Source organism: Rhinolophus ferrumequinum, chromosome 11, assembly GCF_004115265.2.
Source record: "Rhinolophus ferrumequinum isolate MPI-CBG mRhiFer1 chromosome 11, mRhiFer1_v1.p, whole genome shotgun sequence".
NCBI classification, from domain to species: Eukaryota; Metazoa; Chordata; class Mammalia; order Chiroptera; family Rhinolophidae; genus Rhinolophus; species Rhinolophus ferrumequinum.
The window spans coordinates 28,438,529-28,464,429 of NC_046294.1; the positions used below are offsets into that span (position 1 = coordinate 28,438,529).

The 25,901-nt window shown below is 34.2% G+C and overlaps 1 protein-coding gene across 3 annotated transcripts in view; it reads right to left on the reverse strand.

Annotated features, from left to right (window-relative positions):
• METTL15 (methyltransferase like 15) overlaps positions 1–25,901 on the reverse strand; it is a 162,448-nt gene that overhangs the window by 135,901 nt on the left and 646 nt on the right. For 2 of the 3 annotated variants that reach the window (XM_033121441.1, XM_033121444.1), the window contains exons 2-3: positions 24,224–24,462; positions 20,748–21,028 (exon numbers count right to left, since the gene is read on the reverse strand). In XM_033121441.1, coding sequence (XP_032977332.1) covers positions 20,748–21,011 — 264 coding nt within the window. In that variant the 5' untranslated portion in view covers positions 21,012–21,028; positions 24,224–24,462. The remainder of the gene's footprint in view (positions 1–20,747; positions 21,029–24,223; positions 24,463–25,901) is intronic. The other variant, XM_033121443.1, reaches the window with a different exon arrangement.

The following is a 25,901-nucleotide window of genomic DNA, read 5'->3' on the forward strand; positions in this document are numbered from 1 at the left end:
ATTTTCTAAGAATGAAACTTCTGTGTGAATTGAGAGAAACTTTGCCAAAAATAGCTCTCCATTTAAGAAAATCAAGTCACCGATATAATCCTCTTTGTCATATTTAAGTGGTCGATACAATACCGCTTTGTCAGTCTGCATGTGCACATGTTGTATTCAGTTATTCTGTTTTTAAGTACAAACCTCTGCTACTTTGACAGTACGTCCATCTCAAATCCAATGACCTTTACATCTCACAATCAGTTACTGGACCTTTTCATCAGCTCAACATGTTCTAACTGAAATTTTAAATTCAAATATTCTATCTTTAACCACAATTACTCCAGTTCTCACATGTGTATATACACTTAGGTTCTTTTTCTCTCTCTCCCTCCGCAAACCATACCACCTACTCACTGTTTCATCCCTCATGTTTCAATTATAAAAATAATCAGAACTATCACTTATGGAGTATTTACTATGTGCCAGGCACACTTTCCATATAAACTTTACACCTCACAATATTCCAATGAGGTAGGAACTATAATTACTCCCACTTGTGGATGAAAATTGAGGCACAGATAGTGCAACTTGCCAGTGATCACACAGCCAATCAGTAACAGAGTTCCAGAGCTCAGGATCGAATCACTACGCCACATTGCCTCATTTCTCAATGACCATTCTAAATTTTCAACAACCTCCTCAAACCCATACTTCATCAATTTCTTCAAGCAACCCTCAGATTTACAGATATTATCTTTGATCTCATCATGAGGAGAAACATTCCGACCAGATTCCTCTGTTTTGCTGACCCATTACCTACAAGATTATCTTCAATCACACCCATCCTCATTTCAAGTTCCAAGGATGAATGACTCTCCTGGATTCAAGGCCACTCCTACACCCTGTGCTCTTGAACCAAGACTCTCCTACTTTATCAGACATGCCCTCTTCAAGTTTCCACTCTGGTCTACACTATCCTTACAAACATAATTTAGTCCTACCCACCCATACACACACATATGTACACACAGACATAACACCCTCCATTGACATACCAGGTCTGACAATTAAGTTCGTGAACGTGTTGCAACGATGTTGCTAACCTCTTTTGATATCAGAGGGATTATTCATTATGAATTTGTACCAACTGGACAGTTAACCAAGTTTACTATTTGGAAGTGCTGAAAAGGCTGCGTGAAAAAGTTAGATGACCTGAACTTTTCCCGACAATTCATGGTTCTTGCATCACGACAATGCACCAGCTCACACGGCACTGTCTGTGAGGGAGTTTTTAGCCAGTAAACAAATAACTGTATTGGAATACCCTCCCTACTCACCTGATCTGGCCTCCAGTGACTTCTTTCTTTACCTGAAGATAAATGAAGTATTGAAAGGAAAACATTTTGATGACATTCAGGACATCAAGGGTAATACAACGACAGCTCTGATGGCCATTCCAGAAAAAGAGTTCCAAAATTGCTTTGAAGGGTGGTCTAGGTGCTGGTATCGGTGCATAGTTTCCCAAGGGGAGTATTTCGAAAGTGACCATAGTGATATTCAGCAATGCGGTATGTAGCACTTTTTCTAGGATGAGTTTGCAATCTTAATTGTCACACCTCACATAGCATAAGAAATATATTCAATAATACTGTAATAACTATGTATAGTGTCAGATGGGTACTAGATTTATCAGTGATAACTTCATAAGGTACATAAATGTATAATCACTATGTTGTATACCTGAAACTAATATAATATTGTATGTTGACTGTAATTTAAAAATAAAACAATCATAGCTTTTAAAAAAAGCAAAATAATTATTTAACAAATAAAACTAAGGCTACTGACCTGCTGTATAAATGAACAGCATTTAAGAGCTCTCATTTCTGTGTCAGAAGAATAAATTAACATAACAAAAATAAAAACCATCAAAGGCTAATTGATGTAGTATAATCAATTTAATGTTTTTGTACTATCCTAAAACACAATTAGTACAACTTTATATTATAGTCTAAAAAGTTCTGTTGATGGTCAATACATCCTCAAATAATCTAAGGTAATTAAATAATAAAGCCTTACCTATAAAATCTGAATGATCAGAAAACTCATTTCAGAGAATTCAGTTTCCCCACTTACATTTTTATAGAAAATCACATATCCCCAAATTTAGCAAAGAGAAAAACACTGAATGTATAGTATAGTTTCTGTTTACTTTTGAACTTTTACGTAAAACATTAGAAAAATAAAACCACAACCAAAAATTCATGTAAAATGTCCATGGCAAAAAAATTTAAGTTTATACCTCTATCATTGTTATTATTTGAGAAAAAAAGATACAAAATATGATGTGCAATTTTTAAGAACCGTGAAGATAAATGTTTATAGCAAGCACACATATTGTATGTTCACACGACATTTCAAAAACTGTACTCCCTGAATGCCTCTCTTAAACAGCATGCAAACATTACTTTCAATTTTGAGCATGATATAGATTTAAGCTAAATTATTATTTAAATATTCTCATAGACTATGAGTGTGGTATACAGTAACTAATACTAATATGCATTTATCTAGAAATTATGCTATTATTTCTGGTTAATTGATTGCCTACTCGTAATGTTTTTTAACCCAATCTATGAGTACCATCAGTACATAAATATGGAGACAAGGTTTCTGTCTTGATTAAAACAGTTGCCAGAGACCATTCAATGAAACTCATACACACGAAGATCTTTCCCTCTTCTCCATTAGGTGTGAACATTATAACTCATTAACAAGGTCAGGAAAGAGCAAATTAAGAAATCACATTCACAGCTCAAGTGGGTGTTCCCGGTCCCTTAATTTATACCAAACACAGGCCAGTCTCTGAAAGGTAATAAACCAACTAATAGGATGAATATTAGCCCAAGGCATTGACGCTATAAACACATGAAAACAAATAAAGCAAAATTCAAATAATGCACCATAAATGGGTAACCTCATATTGCAAGCTGCCAACTTTAAACTGTCTGGGCAATTTCTTCTGTATTCTTTTTTGTAAATAAATCTGCCAGAATAGTAATGATAATAGTATTCACTTGATTAGTTGGATCTATGGGGTACTATTTATTCTACATAAAACAATAACAATGAAAAGCCTTCAAATAAACTAAAGTTACTTTACAAGATTTAGATTTCTAGGTGAAATACAATAATGCACATTTTGTGGACTATCAACTGTGGGTTGTGGAATTTGGATGAAATATTGTTAATTATAGCAGGGGAAGAGTTAATCTAAATACAAGTAACAAATCAGTCCGGTTATTGAAGGTGTTAATATAAATCATTTTTACCTTTTACTTGAGTTATTCACAGAGCCAGAAAACAGCCTTTTCCTTCAAGTCCGGAACTAATAGGCCCAAAATAATGAAGTAGATTAGACTAGGAACCCATTCATATACCTACTTACTTTACGTATCTACAAAATTGTTCTTATCCCTTCTTTTTCTATCTCCCAATTTTTTTTTATAGCTTTGATATTCAATGTGTTTTCCAAGGTTTTCTTCCTTCTGCCTTGACAATCATTATCTGTTCTCAAGGGTTTAAATACCACCTGTGTGGTATATTAAATCTCCATATATCACTAGTTCCTACCTCTCCTAGGAACTACCTCCAGTTCCTACGCCATTTCTGGTAGTGGGCATTTCAAATGAACGCCCCATCTCTTCAAACCCAATTGTTTATCTTTCCACTCTAACTCCAGATGAGCTTCAACTCCAGAGATCCAATGCCAAATCTGAGGGCAATGAGGAAGAGAGAAGTATCAAGGTTCCCCAGTCTCCAAAACGACAAAGTCCCATATCCTTACCATGCCTTACACATTGCTTCATGTTCTGAACTTGAGCAAATGTTTTCTCATGCCTTTTTGCCTTTGCACGAATAGTTCGCTGTACCTAGAACTCCCTTCCTCTCCTTATCCACTTAAAAAAAATTCCTCCTATTTCTGAAGATGCCTGTTAGCCTTCATCTCCCCCATGAAACCCCAGATAGAAGAAACTGATTCCCTCACTATCATCTCAAAGCCATCTATACATACCATATCTTTATCACAGAACATTTTATTCCTGAGAGCTCTTCTACTGTAGGCGGGTTTTGTAGTTCTTTTTTTTTTTTTTTTTTTAAGTATCCTTAGTACCTAACCCAGTGTCTGATATAAATATTATGTTCAGTAAATGTCAGCTCTGCTTGTGCTTTTCACCTCCAAAATATCTTTCAAATCTGTCCAATCCTTTCCAAGTCCACAACTACCGTGTTTCCCCGAAAGTAAGACCATCTTATACCGTATTTCCCCAAAAGTAAGACCGGGTCTTACATGAATTATTGCTCCAAAAGATGCATGTGGGCGTATTGTCAGGGGATGTCTTATTTTTTCACGTACAACAATCTCCATTTATTCAAATACAGTCATGTCATCTTCTTCTGGAACATCATCATAACATACTAAATGTGTCTGGATAACGATCTTAACTGGGGCTTATTTTCGGGGTAGGTCTTATTTTCAGGAAAACACGGTGTCACCACTCATTAGCTTTTGTCTGGACAAGAGCCTCATGATTTTCTGGACCTACCCATTCTCAATAGTGTAGATGGAATTTTATTATTATTATGTTTTAAAGGCAAACCTAATCATCTGTGACCTCCACCTCCCTCTCCAGGTTCGTCTTTCATCACCTCCCCTTTCCATTTGCAGCTCGCTCAGTGGCTTGCTTACAAATCCTTCACTCTTACCATTCTCCTGCCCAACATAAAACCGTCACATATTGTCTCTTCTCTCTGCAGCATTCTTTGATCTTAACCTACTTAATTCTTGAGATTCTTGGCTTTTGGTTACTTCCCTTTCAGGCAAGCCTCACTAGACCTCCTTGACCAGTTTAAATCCTCGTGGCACCACACATTCCCTGTTAAAGCAGTGGACATTTCACATTCACCTGGATGATTATTTGATTCATGCCTTTCTCCCCTACTACACTGAAAGTTCCTCAGCAGCTAAGATTATGTCCAATATTGCTCCATGTTGCATCCCTGGCACCAAGAGCATTGCACCTGTTATAGAGTAGAAGCTCAGTGTTTATTGAATAAATGAGGGAATGATCTCATTTTCACATTGAAACTCAGACCTAACAGCTCACTGTCATTTTTTCACTTCTCCCTATCCTTTCTTCTCTTCACCTAATCACCTGCCACATCTATCTCCTCAATGTCTCTTTACCAGTACCTTTCTTTTCATTTCTCCATTCAGTAATTATTTCAATGAATTTTATGGGATACCTTCTACATGGCAGATTTCAGCATTGAAGATACAGTTGCCAAGAGACAAAAATCCAAGCTTTCATGTAGCTTATGTTCCAGGATGGCAGGGAGGAAGGGCATGGGGAAGGGGCAACAGTTAAGAAACAACATGCAAATGAAACATATAACATGCTAGTGATAAGTGCTAAGGAGAAAGAAAACAGAGCAAGGAAATGGGATATCAAATATTGGGGGATGGTAGCTGAAATCTCAGATAAGGTGGCCAGGGAAGCTTTCTCTGAAAAGGTGCCATTGGAATAAAGCCCAGAAATGAGAGAGCCAGTCATGTGGATATCTGAGGGATGAGTACACCAGGTTTACTGACTTAATAACTGTGCTATCTACCTTCATGTAGAAAAATCCCCAATTTATTTAGATCATTGCTATTAGAAAATTTAGTGGAGATGACCTTGCTAGAACTGGGCATACTAAGAAATGACCACCAGCAGAAAAAATAAAAAGGCACCCAGAAATACACAGCCATGTAAGGATTTAAAGAAGGGAGAAATGAAGGACTTAGAATATCACTGTTATATAGGGCAGAATAAGAAAGGATATTCAAAATTACAGTAGTATCTCAAGTCAAGTCAGGAAAGTTTAATTTAGATGCATATACTCTAACGTAAGTAAGTTTACATTTTCTAAAGATAAGATTTTAAAAGACATTTTATCCAAAGACCAACACAAAAGAAGTGAACAGAAGCAGTTATAGCACTTAAAGTGCTATGTGGGATACACAATAATCCTAACTCAAAATCGAACCTAAGTATTAAAATGGTTTATTATTGTTTTCTCATTTAACTAACGCTTGTCCTCCCATTACCATAGAAGTACAATGAAAAGTATTAGCACTGCAACACTGTGGTTAACGTCCTAACCTGACATAATGAGCCAGAGAGGAATACAGTATTGAATCCTATTTAAAATGTAAATTAATATCTTGCTTTTCATATCATAATGCAAATATCTGCCTTTTCATATCGTAAAAATCTCCTGCTTTATGGATATAAAGATGAAAATGAAACATATAACATGGTAGTGATAAATGCTAAGGAGAAAGAAAAGAGAGCAAGGAAATGGGATATCAAATATTGGGGGATGGTAGCTGAAATTTTAGATAGGGTGGCCAGGGAAGCTTTATGGATATAATCACATATTATTAACTAAATTAGAGTTTGCTCCCATCTCAGCAAAATGAACATTCATAAAATGGATTACTTTTGATGTATCATTTATTATTGGTTATGTTAACAATATTAACAACCTAGTTTCCTACCCTATAATCCAGGTTGCCTCTCCCTTACTTTCTTTAGGAAACTGGTAAGCTATTGTTGGTGGGTAACAGATCATATTCTTTTTTGTTTTCTCAAATAGGAAAAAGAAATTGTACCCTGCCAAGATCTGAATGTCTGTATCCCCCGAAAAGCCATGTTAAAATCCTAACCCCCAAAGCTGATGGTACTAGGTAGGGAGTGGGGCCTTTGTGAGGTAGTTAAAGCATAAGGATGGAGCCTTCATGAGTGGGATCAGTGCCTTATAAAAGAAGCTCCAGCAAGATCCCTAGCCCCTTCCATCACAGGAGGACACAGCAAGAAGGCACCTGCTGTGAACCAGAAGAGGGCCCTCGCCTGACCATGCTGCCACTATAATCCTGGGCTTACAGTCTCCAGAACTGTAAGCAGTAAGTGTTGTTTTTTATAAACCACCCAGTCTGTGGTCTTTTGTTATAGCAACCCAAAGGGACCCAGACATACCCAGAGGATGGTCAATAAACAGTTATTGGTTAAGTTTGCCATGAACACATTTTGATTTTTATGGTTATCAAGCACATTTTGATTTTTATGGTTACCTCTTTAGAAAGAGTATTTTTCGCAAAATTAATGCATTAAGCATTTATGAAAACAATTACTTTTTGGATTTTTTTCCATATGTAATTATAAAATTAAATATGTCAAGTCAGACAGCTTGGGTGTAAATAAAAAATTCAGAATAGAACATACTGAAAACAAAAACAAAATGTCAGAGTTTTAGATGGATACTTATTTATCTTTATCCAATTGCAAAAGGCTCAGGAATAATACGTTCAGCATAATCGATGCAGAATGATGTCAATCTACATATAGAAGACGTTACAGGAAATGGAAATTTGACACTCACACCACTTCTCACTCACTGGCTTTCAGAAGGCCTAGTCACAATTAAGCAGAAATGACTGAAAGTCCCTGACAGGAGTTTCCCAAAGAATTTCCAATACTGTGAATAAATGCTTAATTTTTTTTATTTTTATTTTGTATGTTATCAATCATGCCTTTAAGCTAATGGCTCTTCAGGGGGAAACGTTAATAACTGTAGGAAAATCTGGGCAGCTTTATTACTATTTTAATAACATGTTACAAAAATAAATATTAAAACAAGAGAAAATCAAACATTTCTCTCTCATAGTTACCTCCATTCTCCCTTTGAAAAGTCTCACTTTGTATTTAAATTCTAAAGTAGTCTCTAGCAAAAGAAGTTGGTTTCATGTTCATTCATTAAGGTAGTTTGCTATTTTGAAATATGTTGGTCTCACATGTACTGCTCAAAGAAATTGTCTTGGTGATGATTCCTAGTATTAATGGAAAAGGTAGTCTTCATGGGACCATGATGAAGGTCATTTAAAAAGGGGTGGGGGGCACTGAATTTATTTTAATTCTTTCATGATTTGTGTTACAAAGGAAAAGTAAAATCAAAACCATAGAAAAGAGACATATGAAAAGGAGATGCTGAAGAAAGATGGGAAAACACAGAGAAGATGGCAATTCGTGAAGTTTGCTTATTTCCCTTTTTAGTATTAACACTGTCCCTTCAAAGCATCCTCTTACAATTTCCTTCCCTTGACACCACGCTTTCCCTCTATATTCATTTCTAAGTCTCTGTCACTTCAAGGCTCTACTCAATCCTTTCTATCTTTCTTTGAGCAATGTATCTCTCTCTCTCTCTCCTGTCATTATAAAGTTTCCTTGCCAGAATGAAAGATCAATCTGGAACAAGCTCTGAGAAAACCCAGGGAGCTGACCAATGAAGTGGGTTGGGACTCCTGAGCAAAAGCAGCATAATGTGTTCCAAATGCCTGAGCACTGACATGGTCCCTAGTGCACTATGGAGGCTAGTGATCGATTCTCTAGGGACAAGGCCGAACTTGCTGACCTAAGGGATGCAGGGCCTAATACAGGTCCCAAAGATCTTATAGGCTGATCACTAGATACATAAGAACTAACACCCACAGTCTAGGAAAAAAGCACACTGCATAATCTGATTATTAGCTAGAAGTATTCAAATCCAACCAGTATCATTTATTACTACATGGTTCCATTAGAGCAGAAGCACTGGGAACATTTCCTCTCCTTTCTACACATAACCTGATACTCTGTACCAAATGCTACTGACATAGGTACTAATGAAAACCACAGACAATAATATATGAAAGTGCTTTGCAAACGGTAAAGTCTCATACAACCCTATGTTGTTATTATTAACAATATTCTTCCCAGCATACATTGGCCTCATGTGGAAAATCCTCCATCTTTATGAATATATCCAATATCCAGAGTTAATTTGTTTTGCTTTCCAGAAAAAAAAAAAAAAAGATATACAACAAAAGAAAAAAATTAGGTTCTATCTGGAAATTTAATTATAAGTATAGAAAAATACTGTCTACCACACAGAGAAACTGAACATGACAAGGATAAAAAAATGCTTAAATTAGATATATGATGCAACATCTCATATCTCAAAGATCCAAACAAACCAAGTAAAAAGTTTATAAAAATCAAGAGAAAATAAGGTCCTACAAAAAATGCACATAAATACTTTCCAAGATAACCTTCACCAAAGTAAATAAAATCTTTATATATACATTACCTCCTGATAAATGGTATTTGCTTCACCCAAAGGAGACAAAAACGAGCACCCACAAAAAAGTAAGAGAGAGAGTTCACAGAACATTACAAGATGAGTCACCATTAGCTTTGCAACTTGGTTTATTACAAAATAACGTTTTAAGTATGCTACTTACAGCTCAGTAGTTTGTTAAATGAGGAGAAGGTAGTAGAAGAGTTAAAATGTTAAGAGAACTCACAAGGTCAAGGTACCTACCAGTCTTAACAAAAATAATACTCAATACTTAGAAAAACAATAGGAAAAGACAGAACCCTGAACTTAGCCTCTCCCAGTAACTGTGATTAGACTATTGATCAGGGACTAGTGCTGACCTAAATAGAGAGTAACCAGTACCCAAGATGACTCATGTGAATGTGCTTTGTGAACAGAAAAACCTCACTTGTTTCTCCTTCTCTTTTCTTTCTATGAGCTTTGTTACAGAATGGACCTGTTTTCTTCCTGGGTCTCTTACTTACTGCACTAGAAAAATGGCTTTTAAATCAATTTATAAATGCAGTATATATGACTGACTTTTAGACATGGAAGAACATCATTTTTCACAACCATGGAACCATATTTACTCAATTCATTCTCATATTTATTTTGAGGTTATATTTAAACCAGTGATTTTTAAAACTGCAGTTCTCTAATTTAAGTTAAATTTTAAACAAGCCAAAACAATTAATCTTTAGATTTTCATGGTAAAAATAAAGTGAAGATTCAGCTTCTGGATATCAAAAACAACCAAATTATGTGAAGACAATTTAAAGACATTGTGGAAAGGTCAAAGAATCTAATAAGTTATTGGTCTTATTTATCCATGTCCTCCAGTTATAATTCACTTCTAAACTTTAATGAAGTGAGTTATATCCAGTGATAAAACTGCATTAGTTCAATGGTAGAAAAGCAAGAATATTCTCATGGACGCTAGACTCACTGGAAAGTGTGGGTATACATCCAAGAAACACACTGCAATTATTAAAGAATTCAATATAATAATTAATATAAGTATACATATTTATTTATATAAATGTGTATAAAATACATATATATATAATAAACATTTTAAGTAGTACTACATCATTACGGAAAAAGAAGCATGAATAATTTATTTCCCTTTTAGTTATAAACAATGCATTCACTTCTAACATTTTAAACAATTGTTAAAGAAACTATAACATTTTGGGCATGATTGAGCAGATCATTTAGCTATAAAGACATTATTTCTTTATATGTATCAAGTAAAATTTGAAAAAATAACCAGAAAACTCATTTCTGCATCAATTTTTCACAATTCTTATAACATGATATAAAAAAGCATTTTATAAATAACATTATATACTTTCCCATTAGAGAAAAGATGCTCAATTTACCAGTGGGATGGATACTCCCATATGTCCCCACCCCAAAACTCTGAGGAATTTCTGTGTGTGCTACTTTGAGTGAATTAAGATGGAAGTAACTAACACACAGTTTTGATGAACTGTAATTCTATAACAAAAAAGTTTGATAAGAAAAAATGTTTTATTAAATGATTAAATATAAGAATTCCATATTTAATCATCTAATTGTTTTGTGTTCACTACTGTTGATTCCTGAAAGGATTTTAAATACCTTAACAATATGTAAAATGTACATCACACCACCAGGTTGTGTAGCCACCTATAAATGCTACTAATAGCTCAAGTAACAGATAACAAAACAAATGTCATTAATTTTGCATATAATAAACACAAAGCTAATCATGAAATCCAACACTAATGGTATTTTAAAATACATGTTAAAGACATACTTTAGAAGTATACATGGGAAAAAATGTGCAAGAAATAGAGAATCTGTAACAGGAAAATAAAAAGAATTATGTTTTCTTCAAAAAGTTAACTTGCTTATAAGAATTACACGTAAAATTTAATCATCTTAACCTTTTGTAAGTGTTCATCTCAGTGGCAGGAGTTAAATACATTCAGTATATATAATAAATACATTGTGTAACCATCATGACCATCCATCAACATAACTCATATCATCTTGTCAAAATGAAATTCTGTACCAATTAAACAATAACTCTCCATTCCCCCAACCCCCCATCCCTTGGCAACAACTATTCTACTTTTTGTCTCTATGATTTTGTACAAAGTAAATACCTCATATAAGTAGAATCACATAGTATGTCTTTTTATGACTGGCTTATTTCACTTAGCAAAATATCTTCAAGGTTTATCCATCCTGTAGCATATTCCAGAATTTCGTTCCTTCTTAAGGTTGACTAATACTCCTATGTATATAATACATTTTGCTTATCCATTCATCCATCAATGAACACTGGGGTTAATTCTAGATTTTAGCTATTGTGAATAATGTTGCTATGAACAGGGGTATACAAGTATCACGAGACCCTTCTTTCAATTCTTTTTTGAGTACATACCCAGCAGTGGAATTACTGAATCATATGGTAATTCTATTTTTAATTTTTTAAGGAACTGCCATACTGTTTTCCACAGCACCTATACAATTTTACATTTTCACAATAGTGCACAAGGGTTCCAATTTCTCCACATCCTCATCAATACTTGTTTTCTGTTTTTAGCTTTTTACTTTTGTTTTTGTTTTGTTTTTTGTTTTTTGCTAGTAGCCATCCTAATGGGTATGAGGTAATATTTCATTGCAGTTTTGATTTGCATTTGCCTAATAGTGATGTTGATCATCTTTTCATGTGCTTCTTTGTCATTCTGTACATCTTTAGAGAAATGTCTATTCAACTCCTTTGCCCATTTTTGCATCAGATTGGTTGTTTTTGGTTGTTGGTTGAGTTTAGAGGTTCTGTATGTATTCTGGATATTAAAACTTCATCAGATACACGATTTGCAAGTATTTTCTCCCATTCTGTAGGTTGCCTTTTTATTCTGTGGATAGTGTCATTAGATGCACAACTTTTTAAATTTTCATGAAGTACAATTTGCCTATTTTTTCTTTTGCTACCTGTGCCTTTGGTGTTATATCCAAGAAATCATTGCCAAATCTAATGTTGTGAAGCTTTTCTCCTGTTCCCTTCTAAGGTTTTTTGTTTGTTTGTTTGCTTATTTGCTTTTCAGTTTCAGGTGTACAAAGCAACATAATAGACATTTACACCCCTCACAAAGTGATAAGCCTCCTCCCTCAAGCTACTACCCCGGCACCTTATGTAACTGTTACAATAACATTGACTATCTCCCTTAAGCTATACTCCACCTTCTCAGAATTTTATACCTTTAGATATTATAAATATCTAATGGTCTTTGATATCTAATAGTCTTTGATCCACTTTGAGTTAATTTTTGTATATGGTGCCAGGTAAGGGTCCAACTTCATTCTTTTGCATGAGGATATCCAGTTTTCACAGCACCATTTGTTGAAAAGACTATCCTTTCCCCCACTGAATGATCTTAGCAACCTTGTCAAAAATGACCAAATATGCCAGAGTTTCTTTCTGGACTCTCCATTCTAGTTCATTTGTTTATATATCTGACTTTATGCCAGTACCACAATTTTGATAACTATAGCTTTATACCTAATTTGAAATCAGGTAGTACAAGTCTTCCAGGTTTGTTCTTTTCCAAGATTGTTTTGACTATTTAAGGTCCCTTGAAATTCCATATGAATTTTAGAATGGGTTTTTCTATATCTACAAAAAACATTATTGGGATTTTGATATGGATTGCATTGAATCTGGAGATCATTTATAGTATTGCCATTTCAACAATATTAAGTATTCTAATTCATGAATATGTGTTTCGTTTTTTTAATGTCTTTAATTTCTTTCAATAATATTTTATAGTTCTCATTGTACAAATCTTTCACCTCCTTGGTTAATTCCTAAGCATTTTGTTCATTTTAATGCTATTGCAAATGCAACTCATTTTGTAATTTCCTTTTCAGTTTGTTGATTAATTCCTTTTCAGTTTGTTGATTTTTCAGTGACTTTAGTGTTGACTGCATCTGCTACTTTACTAAATTAATTTATTAGTTCTAACATATTTTTGTGTGTAAAAATCTATCAGGTTTCTACACATACGATCACACCATCTGCAAACATAGATAATTTTGCCTCTTCCTTTCCAATTTGGGAGCCTTTTTTTCTTTTTCCTGCCTAATTGCTCGAGCTAGAACTTCCAGTACTATGTTGAATAGAAGTGGTGAAAGCAGTAATCTTTGCCATGTTCATTATCTTAAAGGAAATGTTTTCAGTCTTTCACCATTGAGTTTACTGTTTTCACTGTGGATTTTTATATAAGACTTTTAAGTTTAGGTACTTTCCTTCTATTCTTAATTTGTTGAGTGTTTTATCATGAAAGGGTGTGGAGTATTGTTGAATGCTTTTTCTGCTCAATTGATGTGGTCATGTCTTGGTTTTGTTGTTGTTGTTGTTGTTCCCCTTCATTTTGTTGATATGGCTTATGACATTTATCAAATATTTGTATGTTGAACCATCCTTCCATTCCAGGAACAACTCTCACTTAGTCATGGTGTATAATCCTTTTTAACATGCTGCTGAATTATGTTTCCCACTATTTTGTTGAGAATTTTTGTGTCAATGTTTATAGTGTGTCTTTGTAGTGTCTTTAGTATCAAGGTAATGCTGGCCTCATAGAATGAGTTAGGAAGCACTCTCTCCTCCTCAGTTTTTTGGAAAAGTCTGAGAAGAGTTGGTGTTAATTCTTCTTTAAACGTTTGGTAGAATTCACCAGTGAAGCCATCAGGTCCATGGCTTTTCTTTGTCAGAGATTTTTGATATCTGGTTCAATCTTCTTACTTGCTATAGGTATGTTCTCTCTCTCTCTTTTTCTTTTTTCAATTTCTCTGTGATTTAGTTTTGGTAGAGTTTGTGTTTCTAGGAATTTGTTCATTTCATCTAGGTTATCCAATTTGTAGGCATACAATGTCCATATAAATCTCATATAATCCTTTCTATTTCTGTAGCATTGGTAGTAATATTCCCGTTTTCAATTTAGTAATTTTGAATCGTCTCTCATTTTTTTCTGTCCATTGAGCTAAGATTCTCAACTTTGTTGATCTCTTCAATTTGGTTTTATTGATTTTTCTCTACTGTTTTTCTATTCTCTATTTCATTTATTTCTGCTCCAATCTTTGTGATTTCTTTCTCTCTGCTACCTTTGATTAGTTTGTTCTTCTTTTTCTAGTTCCTTAAATGGTAAAGTTTGGTTGTTGATTTGAAGTCTTTCTTGTTTTTTATTGTGTTTATAAATTTCTCCCTTAGCACTGCTTTTGATGGTGTCTTAAGTTTTATTACGTTGTACTTTGTTTTCATTCACCTCTAAGTATTTTCCAATAATTTCTCTTTGATCCATTGGTTAAGAGTGCATTGTTTAATTTAAACAAATTCATTAATTGTCCAGTTTTTGTTCTGTTAATGATTTTTAACTTCATCCTATTATGATCAGAGAAGATACTTTATATATTTATCTTTAAAATCTACTGAAATTTAATTTATGGCTTAACATATGGACTATCCTGGAAAATGTCCCACATGTACCGGAGACAAATGTGTATTCTATTGTTGTTAGGTGGAATGTTTTGTGTAGGTCTGTTAGGTCTATTTGGTCTATTGTGTTGTTTAAAGTCTTCTATTTCCTTAATTATATTCTGTCTGGTTATTCTATAGACTATTGTGAGTGGAGTATTGAAATCTCTAACTATTTTTGTAGTAATCTATTTCTCCCTTCAATTCTGTCATTTTTGTATGATCTGACAATAGATGCATAAATATTCATAATTGTTATATCTTGATGTATTGAACCTTTAATTAATATATTCATTAACATACAATGTCCTCTTTTGATTTAACTAAAATTCTCTTGCCACTTCTATTTAATTAAAAATTAAGCTGAGATTCCAGGAAGACTATGGAAAAAAATAAAATGTTACATTTTGTAATTATTTATCTGTGTGATAAATAATTGTGAGAAAAAAAGGATACTGATGTTGCTTTCAAAGTTCTTCCTTCAACCAAACACCTCACTGATTCATAACTGATTTTATAACAAGTAAATTATATAAACAAATTTCTGCTATACAACACTGTTTTTTATCTGTTTTATATTTAGGATAGACTGTTTATTTGAGCAAGGAAAAAAAATTCTGGTGTTGAAAATATGAAAAACAGTATTCTGTGGTTACACCACGGTACTTTCCTGGATGGAGAAACATAAAACACAGGTGTTAAATAGGGAATGTCAAGTGCACTAAGGGATAAAACTCTACAGACTATACCAATTTTTAGAACTATCAGACAAAATGTTTTACCATTATATAATTCACTAATATCTAATAGCATTAATCATGAGAGTCATATCCAGTGTTGTTCACACCAACTATACATATTTCTTCCTAATGCTACATTCGGTAGCATAAGGTTGGTAGCTTGAAGTGGGCTATGGTAGGAATATGTAAATCATGGAAATCTGCAAACACTATAAATTAGGGCTTTTGTTTTTTTTAAATCCATACCCCATCCTGACCCTCAGATCAGGTGTTAAATGTGTACCAGTGCAACACTGGAAATATTGCAACCCAGAAGGTATTTTAATACAAAGATCACTTAACAAGCTACATGATTTTTTAAGAAAAAAACATTTCCAAATAAACAATGATAGAATACAACACAAAATAAAAATTTGCTTCAAAGAAACCTACATTTTAAAAAATAAGGGAAAGGAAACACTACATCTTGAAACAGTCCACTCTACCTGAAATTTTAATAGTCTTTACAAAAAAATGCATCTCTCTACAGGTCCTATAGCATTGGTTCTATCTCTCAGAAAAGTTCCTAACTTTTTCAATAATTTCAGGTACGTAAAAGAAAATTAATTAAACTCCTCCTCTCTATGATCAATTGGCCTTTAATATTAAGAGAAAGCAAATATATTTTCTCAGGATTTTCTCTTTGCTGTTTACTCTCCATTAAAGATTATAAAGATTTTTTTCAAGTAAAAAAAGTGAAATACTGCTACTGATCTTAAAAAAAAAAAAAAACATCCATTATACAGAGCATAATTAATTTTTTAATAAAGACAATTATCATATCTGGTACCATGACAACTTTGGTAAATCCAGTAATTATGAAATATTAAATGTTAGAATATTAATATAGATAAGATACTTATTTTGACTATTTATAAACTCAACCTTACAACCTTGGCCTGATATTTATGATAGTCTATTTTGCATCGGTATAGGTGCCAATTCATTTCTCAGCCCTAGTAGTATTGTTCCTTCACCAGTTTCTGTGCTGACTTCATCAGACTGGGCCTGCCACACTGAGGCCAGAATCATACAAGTCTTGGGCCCAAGAAACTAACTCAGTACCCAAGGCACAGTTCTTTCCTTGGTGCCTCACATCTGTCCTCCTGTTTACTTTGACTTTTATTCATTCACTTGAAAATCATTATAAACCAATCCTGTTGTAGGTCTTGTGCTAGGCAGTGAAGATATAACGGTAAATAAGACAAACATGTCTATGACTTCATGAAGGGCAGTCTACTAAAAAAGATGTCCATTGAACAAATCACATCATTAAAAAATCATAAGTTATTATAAGTACTATGAAAGAAAAATATGTGACTCCATGAATGTATAACATGGAGACCTGCCTCTTCTGGAAGCTCACAAAAAGCGTCCCTGAGAAAGTGAAATGTGACTCAAGAACTAAAGGATGGTGATGAGGAGAGTTCCAGACAGAGGAAACAGTATTTTTTCAGTTCCAGACATGTAGGTTCCACCTTTGCTGGAACTTTCAATTCTCCTGTTGCTGTCTCCTGGCAATTTTCTCTTGGAATTCTATTGCATTAGCTTCTAACTCGGACCCTTCCTATCCCCATAATAACAGCGAATGTTCACGGAGCTCATACTATTCGGAAGATATCATTCTAAGCAATTTACGTACATGAACTCATCTAATCCTCCCAGTGACCATACTGAGGTAGGTTGTATTTCTTCATTTTAAAGATGAAGAATCTGAGGCATAGCCATGAATAATTACTTATCTAAAATACTCAGCTGCTGGTACTAGTCCTTGCATATCCATCACCTCCCTCATAATGTATCACTCTTACAGATACCCCAAGGCCTTAAGCTAAATTAGCATTACTAATGGCAAAGCATTCCACGTCTCCTATATTCTCCAACCTGCTACCATCTTCAACTAGGTAGGATCATGCTTATTTTCTCCAATTTTCAGAAGTTAGGGATGAAAAATTGGCCTAGGTAGCTGATATTAAAACATCTCTAGGAGCATGAAAAAGGTTTTTATAATAAGTAATACATTCTTACAAAAAGTTATTGACCCAGAAAATGAAATAATGAAAACTGAGCAAGGAGACAGAATTATAATTTTTTTTAATTCCTTCTGTAGCTCCCAAAAGGAGAAGAGGAATGTGTGGTGTTTTTTTTTTAGTTTTAATGCAAGCTCAAAAATATTTTGCATGTATTTGCAAAACTAAATTAGTATGTTGTAAATTGGCTATAATGTGAAAGAAATTCCCCAAATCAATTGTTTCCTTTAGGTAAGCACCTTTCAATTACTAACGAAAAAGAAATAACTATTAGATGACCAAGGTCTCACTCAAAACTACATTTAGATATTTTTTGAAGGTCCCATTATGATCAAAAGTTTAATTTGTAATTCACCATTGAAGGTGATGTGAAAAACAGTAATTATGGGAGTGATTGATACAAGTGAGTGTATGACTCATAGTTTGCAAAGGAAAATGATTTTGGGGAAAAGGCTCAGGAACAAAAGAAGCAAATAATGGATTCTGGAAGAAATGAAGACCTTTCCTGTCCAAGGACTGTCACCAGCTCTTTATTACTTGAAGATTAAGGGAACAGTGAATAAAGCTGTCTGCCAGACAGCAGAAAAGGTAAGTAATAACATTGTCTCTAAGTGTACCTCACATGAAAGCTTTCAGAAATTACATTCATAAAATTAAACTTTCTATAAAAAGTTACTAGAAAACCCAACTCAAATCAGAACAATGGAAATGTCAAAATAAACCAACATTACATTTGTCAGGAACTTGAACAGACTGAAACAGCAGGGTAGGCCAAGTTCTAAAATCCTCTCATTTTATTCCACTGGGTTTTAGGAAAAAGCGCAGATCCATTACTGATTTAGTATGAGGCTTAGTGGGTTTTGTTTTTGTTTGGTTGCTTTTCTACTTCCTGGGTTAGTGCAAAATAAATATTTGGTTTTTGCTACTAGAGATCACCTAATTCATACAATGAGCTTTTGGTTCTTGGTCCAGAGGTCAAATTCAAGCCACTGAATTAAGTTCAATGTTGTTTGTTTTTTTTTCACTAACTGCCCCTCCCCTCTCATATGTACGTCAAATACATCATGTATATTTATATATACATTTTTGAAACTCACATTTAGGTATTGGTAATAATTGTTATCCTAGCATTATGAATCTTCAAAGACAATGAAGAGAATTTCATTTTGATGAAGTCATGTTTAACAGGAAGTTTCATCCAACTTAATTTTTTAATTTACATTTTCATGAATATTGTGGGATCTGTACTATGTGACAGCTTTGAGCTAGATGTTTTATACATATAACCTCATTTAAAAACTCTGGGTTTACTTTGTTACTATATATATGCTGGCTGAAGAGAAGGTAAACAGAATATATTTATGATGAAGCAACCTGAGTCGTATCACTGATGGCTTGTATATGAACAACGTCCAGACATTATATCATACCTTATGCATATAGCTGAGCACTTGGTACATGAAAACGATCTGCTCTAACTTAAATATAAAAAAAAAAAATTAAGAGCCATATGTGTGCACGTGCATACATGCACATTAGACAATGGATTCAAACCTAGCCAGTCCAGTTATAGAATCTTTACTCTAACTACTAAACCATTATATGTTGGGAAAAGCAGCAAGGTATGCTTTTAAAATGAAAGTAACTAATTTAGGTAATAACAGTAGCTTCTAGAAAAAGAGATCATATTCCTGAAGTCAGCACGATAAAAAGTATCAGCATTAAGTTATAAAAACACTTTTTTAGAAAATTTACTATAACAAAGATCTTTTCCTTTTATAAATGTGCTTAATTTTCAGAAAGTTTCTAACTTTTTCTTTTTGGCTATCATATCACCTAACATTTTTGTGATCTCTTTATAGATATTAAAACATTTTCATATCTAAAACCTTATATAATCCTGCCAACAACACTATAAATAAAGTAGGTGTGATGGTTAATTTTATGTGTAAATTTGCTTGGCCACAGTACCCAGACATTTGATCAAACATTATTCTGCATGTTTCTTTGAAGGTATTATTTTAATGATTAACATTTAAATTGCTGGACTGAGTAAAGCAGATAATGCTCCATAATGTGAATGGGTCTCACCCAATCTAATGGAAAGCGTTAACAGAGAAAGGAATTCTGCCAGCAAACTGCCTTGGGACTATAACTGCAACTCTTACCTGGGTTTCCAGCCTGACAGCCAACTGTGCAGATTTTGGACTTACTTACCACTTATAATCACGAGTCAATTCCTTAAAATCAATCAATCAATCTCTCTCTTTCTCTCTCTCTCTCTCTACACACACACACACACACACACACACACACACACTCTGTTGCACATCCTGTGTTGGTCCTTTTCTCTGAAAAACTCTGAATAAGAGAAGAGGGTAATTGAAAACTAAGTCTAACAAAACAGGGAACAGGAACTCAGATCCTTACTTTTGTCTCCAGTCATTCCTGAAAAGACACTAAAATTCTCAAGAAGATAAATTGGAATTCAGTTTCTATACCCTAACCACTTAGCCAGTGTAATGTTCTTTTTCTTTTAAAACAGTTATTTGACAAAAAAACTAATCAGCTCTGGAAAACAATTTGGCAGATCCTCAAAAGTTAAGCATAGAGTCACCATATAACCCAGCAAGGCCACTCCTAGGTATTTACCCAAGAGAAATGAAAACATTGTCCACACAAATGTACATGAATATTCATAGCAGCATTATTCACAGTAGCAAAAAGTGTAAACATAAATGCCATAAATTGAACGGATTAAAAAAAAATGTAGTATATCCATACAATGGAATGATTCAGGGATAAATAGAAAAGAAGTATAGATACATGCTATAATATGGATGAATCTTGAAAACATGCTAAATAAAAGAAGGCAGATGCGAAAGGCCACATATTATATGAATCCATTTATATAAAATGTCCATATCAGGCAAATCCATACAGACAAAAAATAGATTAGTGGTTGTCAGGAGCCAAAGGAAGGGGAACAATGGGGAGTAAATGCTAATGGGTATGGGGTTTCCTATTGGGTTGATAAAAATGTTTCCAAATTAGACAGTGGTAATGATTCTACAACCCTGTGAATATACTAAAAACCATGGAGTCATACACTTTAAAATTGTGAACATTAAGATAAATAAATTATATCTCAATTTAAAAAATGTTAAGAAAAATAAAAAACAATCAACTTACCTGCCCTTTTTGTGGTGCCAAACAACGAACAACTTCATCCACCATTACTGGAATATGTAATTTAGTCATCGCTTCAGCATCTTGAGATCTGTGAAACTCCTGAGCTCCAGTTTGATCTGTTTGCTCGTGGGCTTCATATTCATCATATCTTTCTGCTGTAGCATGTATCTTTTTTGGCCAGACACCTAAATTAAACATCCCAGATTCCAACCAGCATGAAAGAAATTCTTTATAGGTTCTACAAAAATATGGGTATCGAAGCATTCTGTTGGTGAACAAATCTAGAAAAAAAATTTTTAACGTGATTGTCGGATTTTTAAAAAGAACGCTATATTACTTGGGGGAAGCAAGCAAATATGTAATGTTTAACACAGAAAAAAATACAAGACTCATCATCTTAAACAAGTGAAGGTGACTAATCTCCTTATGCAAAGCAAGGAACCCAAAATAACCCAAGAAATAATCAGAAAATATAATTTTTAATGTGGCCTGATAAGCTCTAAGACCATTAATGTTTTAACCGTTGGGGATGCGAAAATTGATTATTTGTCACTTTTCTGAAATAAATTCTTTTTGGATTTTAATTGTCTAGAGAATGGGTTCAATGCATTAAAACTGTCTATTTGAAAAGGCTATCTGGATGACAACAGGGATTATAAATATTATCCTATTTTAAGTTTAGGTGTTTTTTTTGTTTGGTTTTTTTTATTTCTAACTCTTCAATTTTTTTTCTCATAATACTGAATCTTAATCTTCAATTTAACTTTGGGAAACTGTCCCTGGAAAAAGACTATGCATGTATATCCAAAAAGAAAGACAGGTGATCAGTCTCCCTGAAAGGTAAAAAGTTTTGCAGACTTATCCTGGATATTTTGACGAGATTCTTTCACCATGGCCTGTATCAACAAAGTAGTTTTCCATTTCAACTATAACTTTGTAAACAATCAATTGTGCACACTTTGCCATTTCATACCCACCTTTGTTTTAATTGTCTGTCCCCTGTCCCCCAAAAGTAGCAAATAAAAAGTTGATATATTCCTTCACTGTTTCATACTTGCTCCATTTTTCTGCAATTTGTAACTCTTTAAGATGCAGAGGAAAAGGTATTTATGTAAACATATTAACAGATCTTTTGAAAACACTTTTTACCCAATTGGTTGCAAGCAACATCTCAGATACCACTACAGTAAGTACCAAGATAACACTACTCTTCCTTTCTCAGGGATTATGAGTTATTTAAGAGAAAGAGTACACCTTTTCATCCACAAAAATCAATGCACACTAGGTGCTTAATAAATGTTTTCTGAAAAGAAAAGAAAAAAAAATGGATGGATAGATACAGATTCTACAGAATTAACATTTTTATCAAATCTTGCTTTAGGAAATTTCACCTATCTGACCAAAAACTACCAAAAACTCCATTCTCAGAATACTTCAAAAAACATAAATCCTGCTTAAATATGCCTTCTCTTCCTTTTGTAACAGAAAATGAAGAATAATGTTGAAAAGTTAACCACATGTAATCACTAGAGAAGAAAGAAATACAAATATGTGTGTGTGTGTGTGTGTGTGTGTGTGTGTGTGTTTGATATAATGTAAATATAACATCAACAAGATGTTACCTTGAGGATATGTCAACTTTACCAAACATATAATCCATAAAATCATGTAGCATGGCACAGGAAAAACACGGCAAAAAAAAAAAAAAAAATAGACTGGAAATGAGTGCTTTAAGTAAAAATTTGGTTGTTCAGCAGTGACAAATTAGACAAATGAATAATTATGCTTTATGGTTCCCAGAAAGCTTATACAAAGTAAACTCAACTATCCTCTATAATACTTCTAGTCTTTCAAAAATAAAATGTAACATTTATTGAGCACTTACTAAGTACCACTTACAATTCTAAGCACACTACATGTACTAACTCATTCAAATCTTACCACAACTCTTGTAGGTATTATTATTTACATTTTAAAGATAAGGAAAACAGAAAAGTACTTTGCCAAAAGGTCACATACACGTAGCTACAGAGCCATAAAGCTGGAACCGTAACTTCAGCATTCTATCCCCAGAGCCTGTAATCTTAACTTCTATGCTATAAACACAGCCCACTGGCTCTATTTAATATACTTATGTAATTAAATTGTACTTTAATTACATTGACTGTGTATTTGTAGGATCTCATGATTTCTCCTGCTTCCAGAAAATAATACCTAACCAGAAAATAAGCCCTTGCATGATTTTTCAGGATGACATCCCCTGAACATAAGCCCTAACGCGTCTTTTGGAGCAAAAACTAATATAAGACCCGGTCTTATTTTCGGGAAACACGGTATGTGTTTGTAGTATCTCATGAATTCTTTCCTTTTTCTTTAAAGAGTCAGTATATCCTATTGCTTGGTCCTACTCACTCTACTTGGAAATACAGTATACCCTAGAGTACCCAACACAAGACATACAATGTATAGGCCTAAATAGTGCAATCTGGAGTATTTAAACAACCTACATTGTTTTGATATTTTAAAAAACAAGCAAACAACAACAACAAAAACATCAATTCCAATTTAGGAATCAGAACTACAAGGGAAAAAGCAAGTAGAACAGATAGAAAAAAATGCTTTCTTTGCCAGCATTTTTCTTCTGCATTCAATTTCTATGCATTTACTCAACTATGTTCAAGGTAAAAAGCCTAAAGATTTTATTATGTACTAATTGACTATTAACATGGGTCAACACAGAGAAAGGACCTCAATAATTAATTTTCCTCTTTGGATGTTTCCTTGAATACCTCCCTAAAAATGGAAGGGGTCAAGCTCTAAAGGGAGTTCCTTCCCTATCCTCTGCAGCCCAATATCCTACCTGACAACGCAGGGCATTCCAGCAGTTGGCTAAGAAGCAGCCACCCTAAATGATTTAAGACACTTTAAATTCCCTCTGGTCACTGGAAGGAAGCAGGGAGTCAGGAAACCTGGCCTCTGGAGTCAACTCGGTTGTTTCCTAGGTAAGTCATTTAACTTTTCTCTGCCAGGGAAGTTCAATTGAAATTGTTGAGACCACGAAATTGGCCCCAGATTAACTCTTCTGATTGTGGAAACACAAAGGTGAGTGGTACTTCCGAAAACGACTTTCTCAACGATACTACCAATTACCATCTTTGCTGTCGGCAGAGAAAACTTTTGAAAACTTCATTCCTAAGGCCAGAACCCGACCTGGAGGCTGGCACCCAAACGCAGAGAAAGTGAAAGTTCTAAAGGGAAGACGGAAAAACGCATCTTTTTGCCTAAGAATTACACTCTGACGAGGAAAACTGTTTAGAAACTTCTGAACTCAGAAGGCGTTGAGTGTGGAGAGGAAGCAGGAGCAGGGGCGTGTGTTTCCTTTGTTCTGGGCGAATTCGGCGATCCCTGGAAGTTCCCCCCAAAAGGCGTGGGTGAGCTCCCAGAGAGCTCCTGGGACTCGGCCACCTTCTCCTCACCTGAGGCACGAAGATTTCTCTGTTGGCCTCTAACTCGGGTCAGCGACGACCACTACGGTGCCGGAGAATCTGAATTTGCCGCACGCCTTAGTCTCAGCCCAGGGGGAAACTTGAAAGGACGGACAGAGTGGGTCCTTTCCGCCCCAGCAACCGAGGAACGCCTGCCTTTCGTTCCGCTGTTTCCAGCTCCCGGCTGCCAAAGGGTCTGCCAAAGGCGCTGGGGTTTCCAAAAGGTGTTCCTTGGGGGTGGGGGATGGGGGTGTTAAAACATTAACATTTCCAGGTCTAAATTTGTTTACTTTAAAAAAAAAAAATATATATATATATATATATATATATATACACACACACACATATATATATATATATACACACACACACATATGTATATATGATGCAACTTTAAATCCAATTTTCCATTTTATACTTATCTCCACTCTTTTTCAGTTTACTATGAACCTATGTTAAATGTCTGTTTTGTAAATAACACAGCAGGTAGTTATACTCCAATTTCTAAAAAGGTGGGAAGTTCTGTCTCCTTAGCACTGTATGTTTCTAAAGTTTTTGGTCCTTTTTCCTTCTTTCATTACAAAATACACTGGTCTCTTATCCTTTCTGTTTATACTCAATGTCTTGCCAAACTAGAGAGAGCTGGCACAGCAATGGCATTGATTGTAACATTAAAATTTTTCTGCTTTAACTAAATATACACCCCTTCAAAATACGGACCTCATCTGAACACTGAACACTGCTTAATGGCAAGTGTAAGGCAGAATTTAGTTAAATGTAAAATAAGCACTTGGATTAGGTTTGGAAACACCTGTGAGACTGGTAACCCTTATACAATATGGGTGTCAAAAACTATGAAATTTAAGATTTCTTACTTCACCATGGTGATCAATGCTATTTTACAAGAAATTGGTAAAATATGCCTTTTCTTAGACTAGATTAAGATAGCGTCTTAATATCACTTAATCTGGAAAGCATTTTGCAAATTATTCAATTCTGAATTAGCTGATTTGTACAAGAAAAACATTTTCCTTTTTGGGGTTTTCTGAAAATTTCAGTTTTTTCCTCAAATAAATAGTACCCACAACTCAGGGGCTGTTTTGAGACTAAAATGAAGATAACATATATAAAGCTAATAAAATGTCTGGTAAATCAAAATTAAAGTACTATAGAGTGATTATCTGCAATAAAATAAAAAGGCTTCTCAATTTTATTACCAAACCCAACATCACACAAATAACTATTGTTTTTGCTAAGATATATGTAACACAGCCAGAAGTGAGTAGCTTTATTTATGCACTATCCAGTGCTCAGAAACAATCACATGACATGGATCATATACAATACACAATGCTTCTGATCTTCTTCAACAGGAAATAAATGTACATATTATAGGGGTTTTCCATACATTGTTCCACTTATAATACTCTGCATTGGTGTTGTGCCAACCTATTCATATAGTGATACTGAATCACAGAATATAAGCTCCAAGAGGGCAGGGATATTAACACAATTGTGGGCTATTATGTCCCTAAAATCTACAATCAGTAATTGCTGAATGAATGGATACAATAATGGTAATATAAAGAACAACAATGAAATTCAGATCATACTATTAAAACTTTCTAGACAAATAGAGTTATTTTAGCAAACATATTTCCCATTTGTT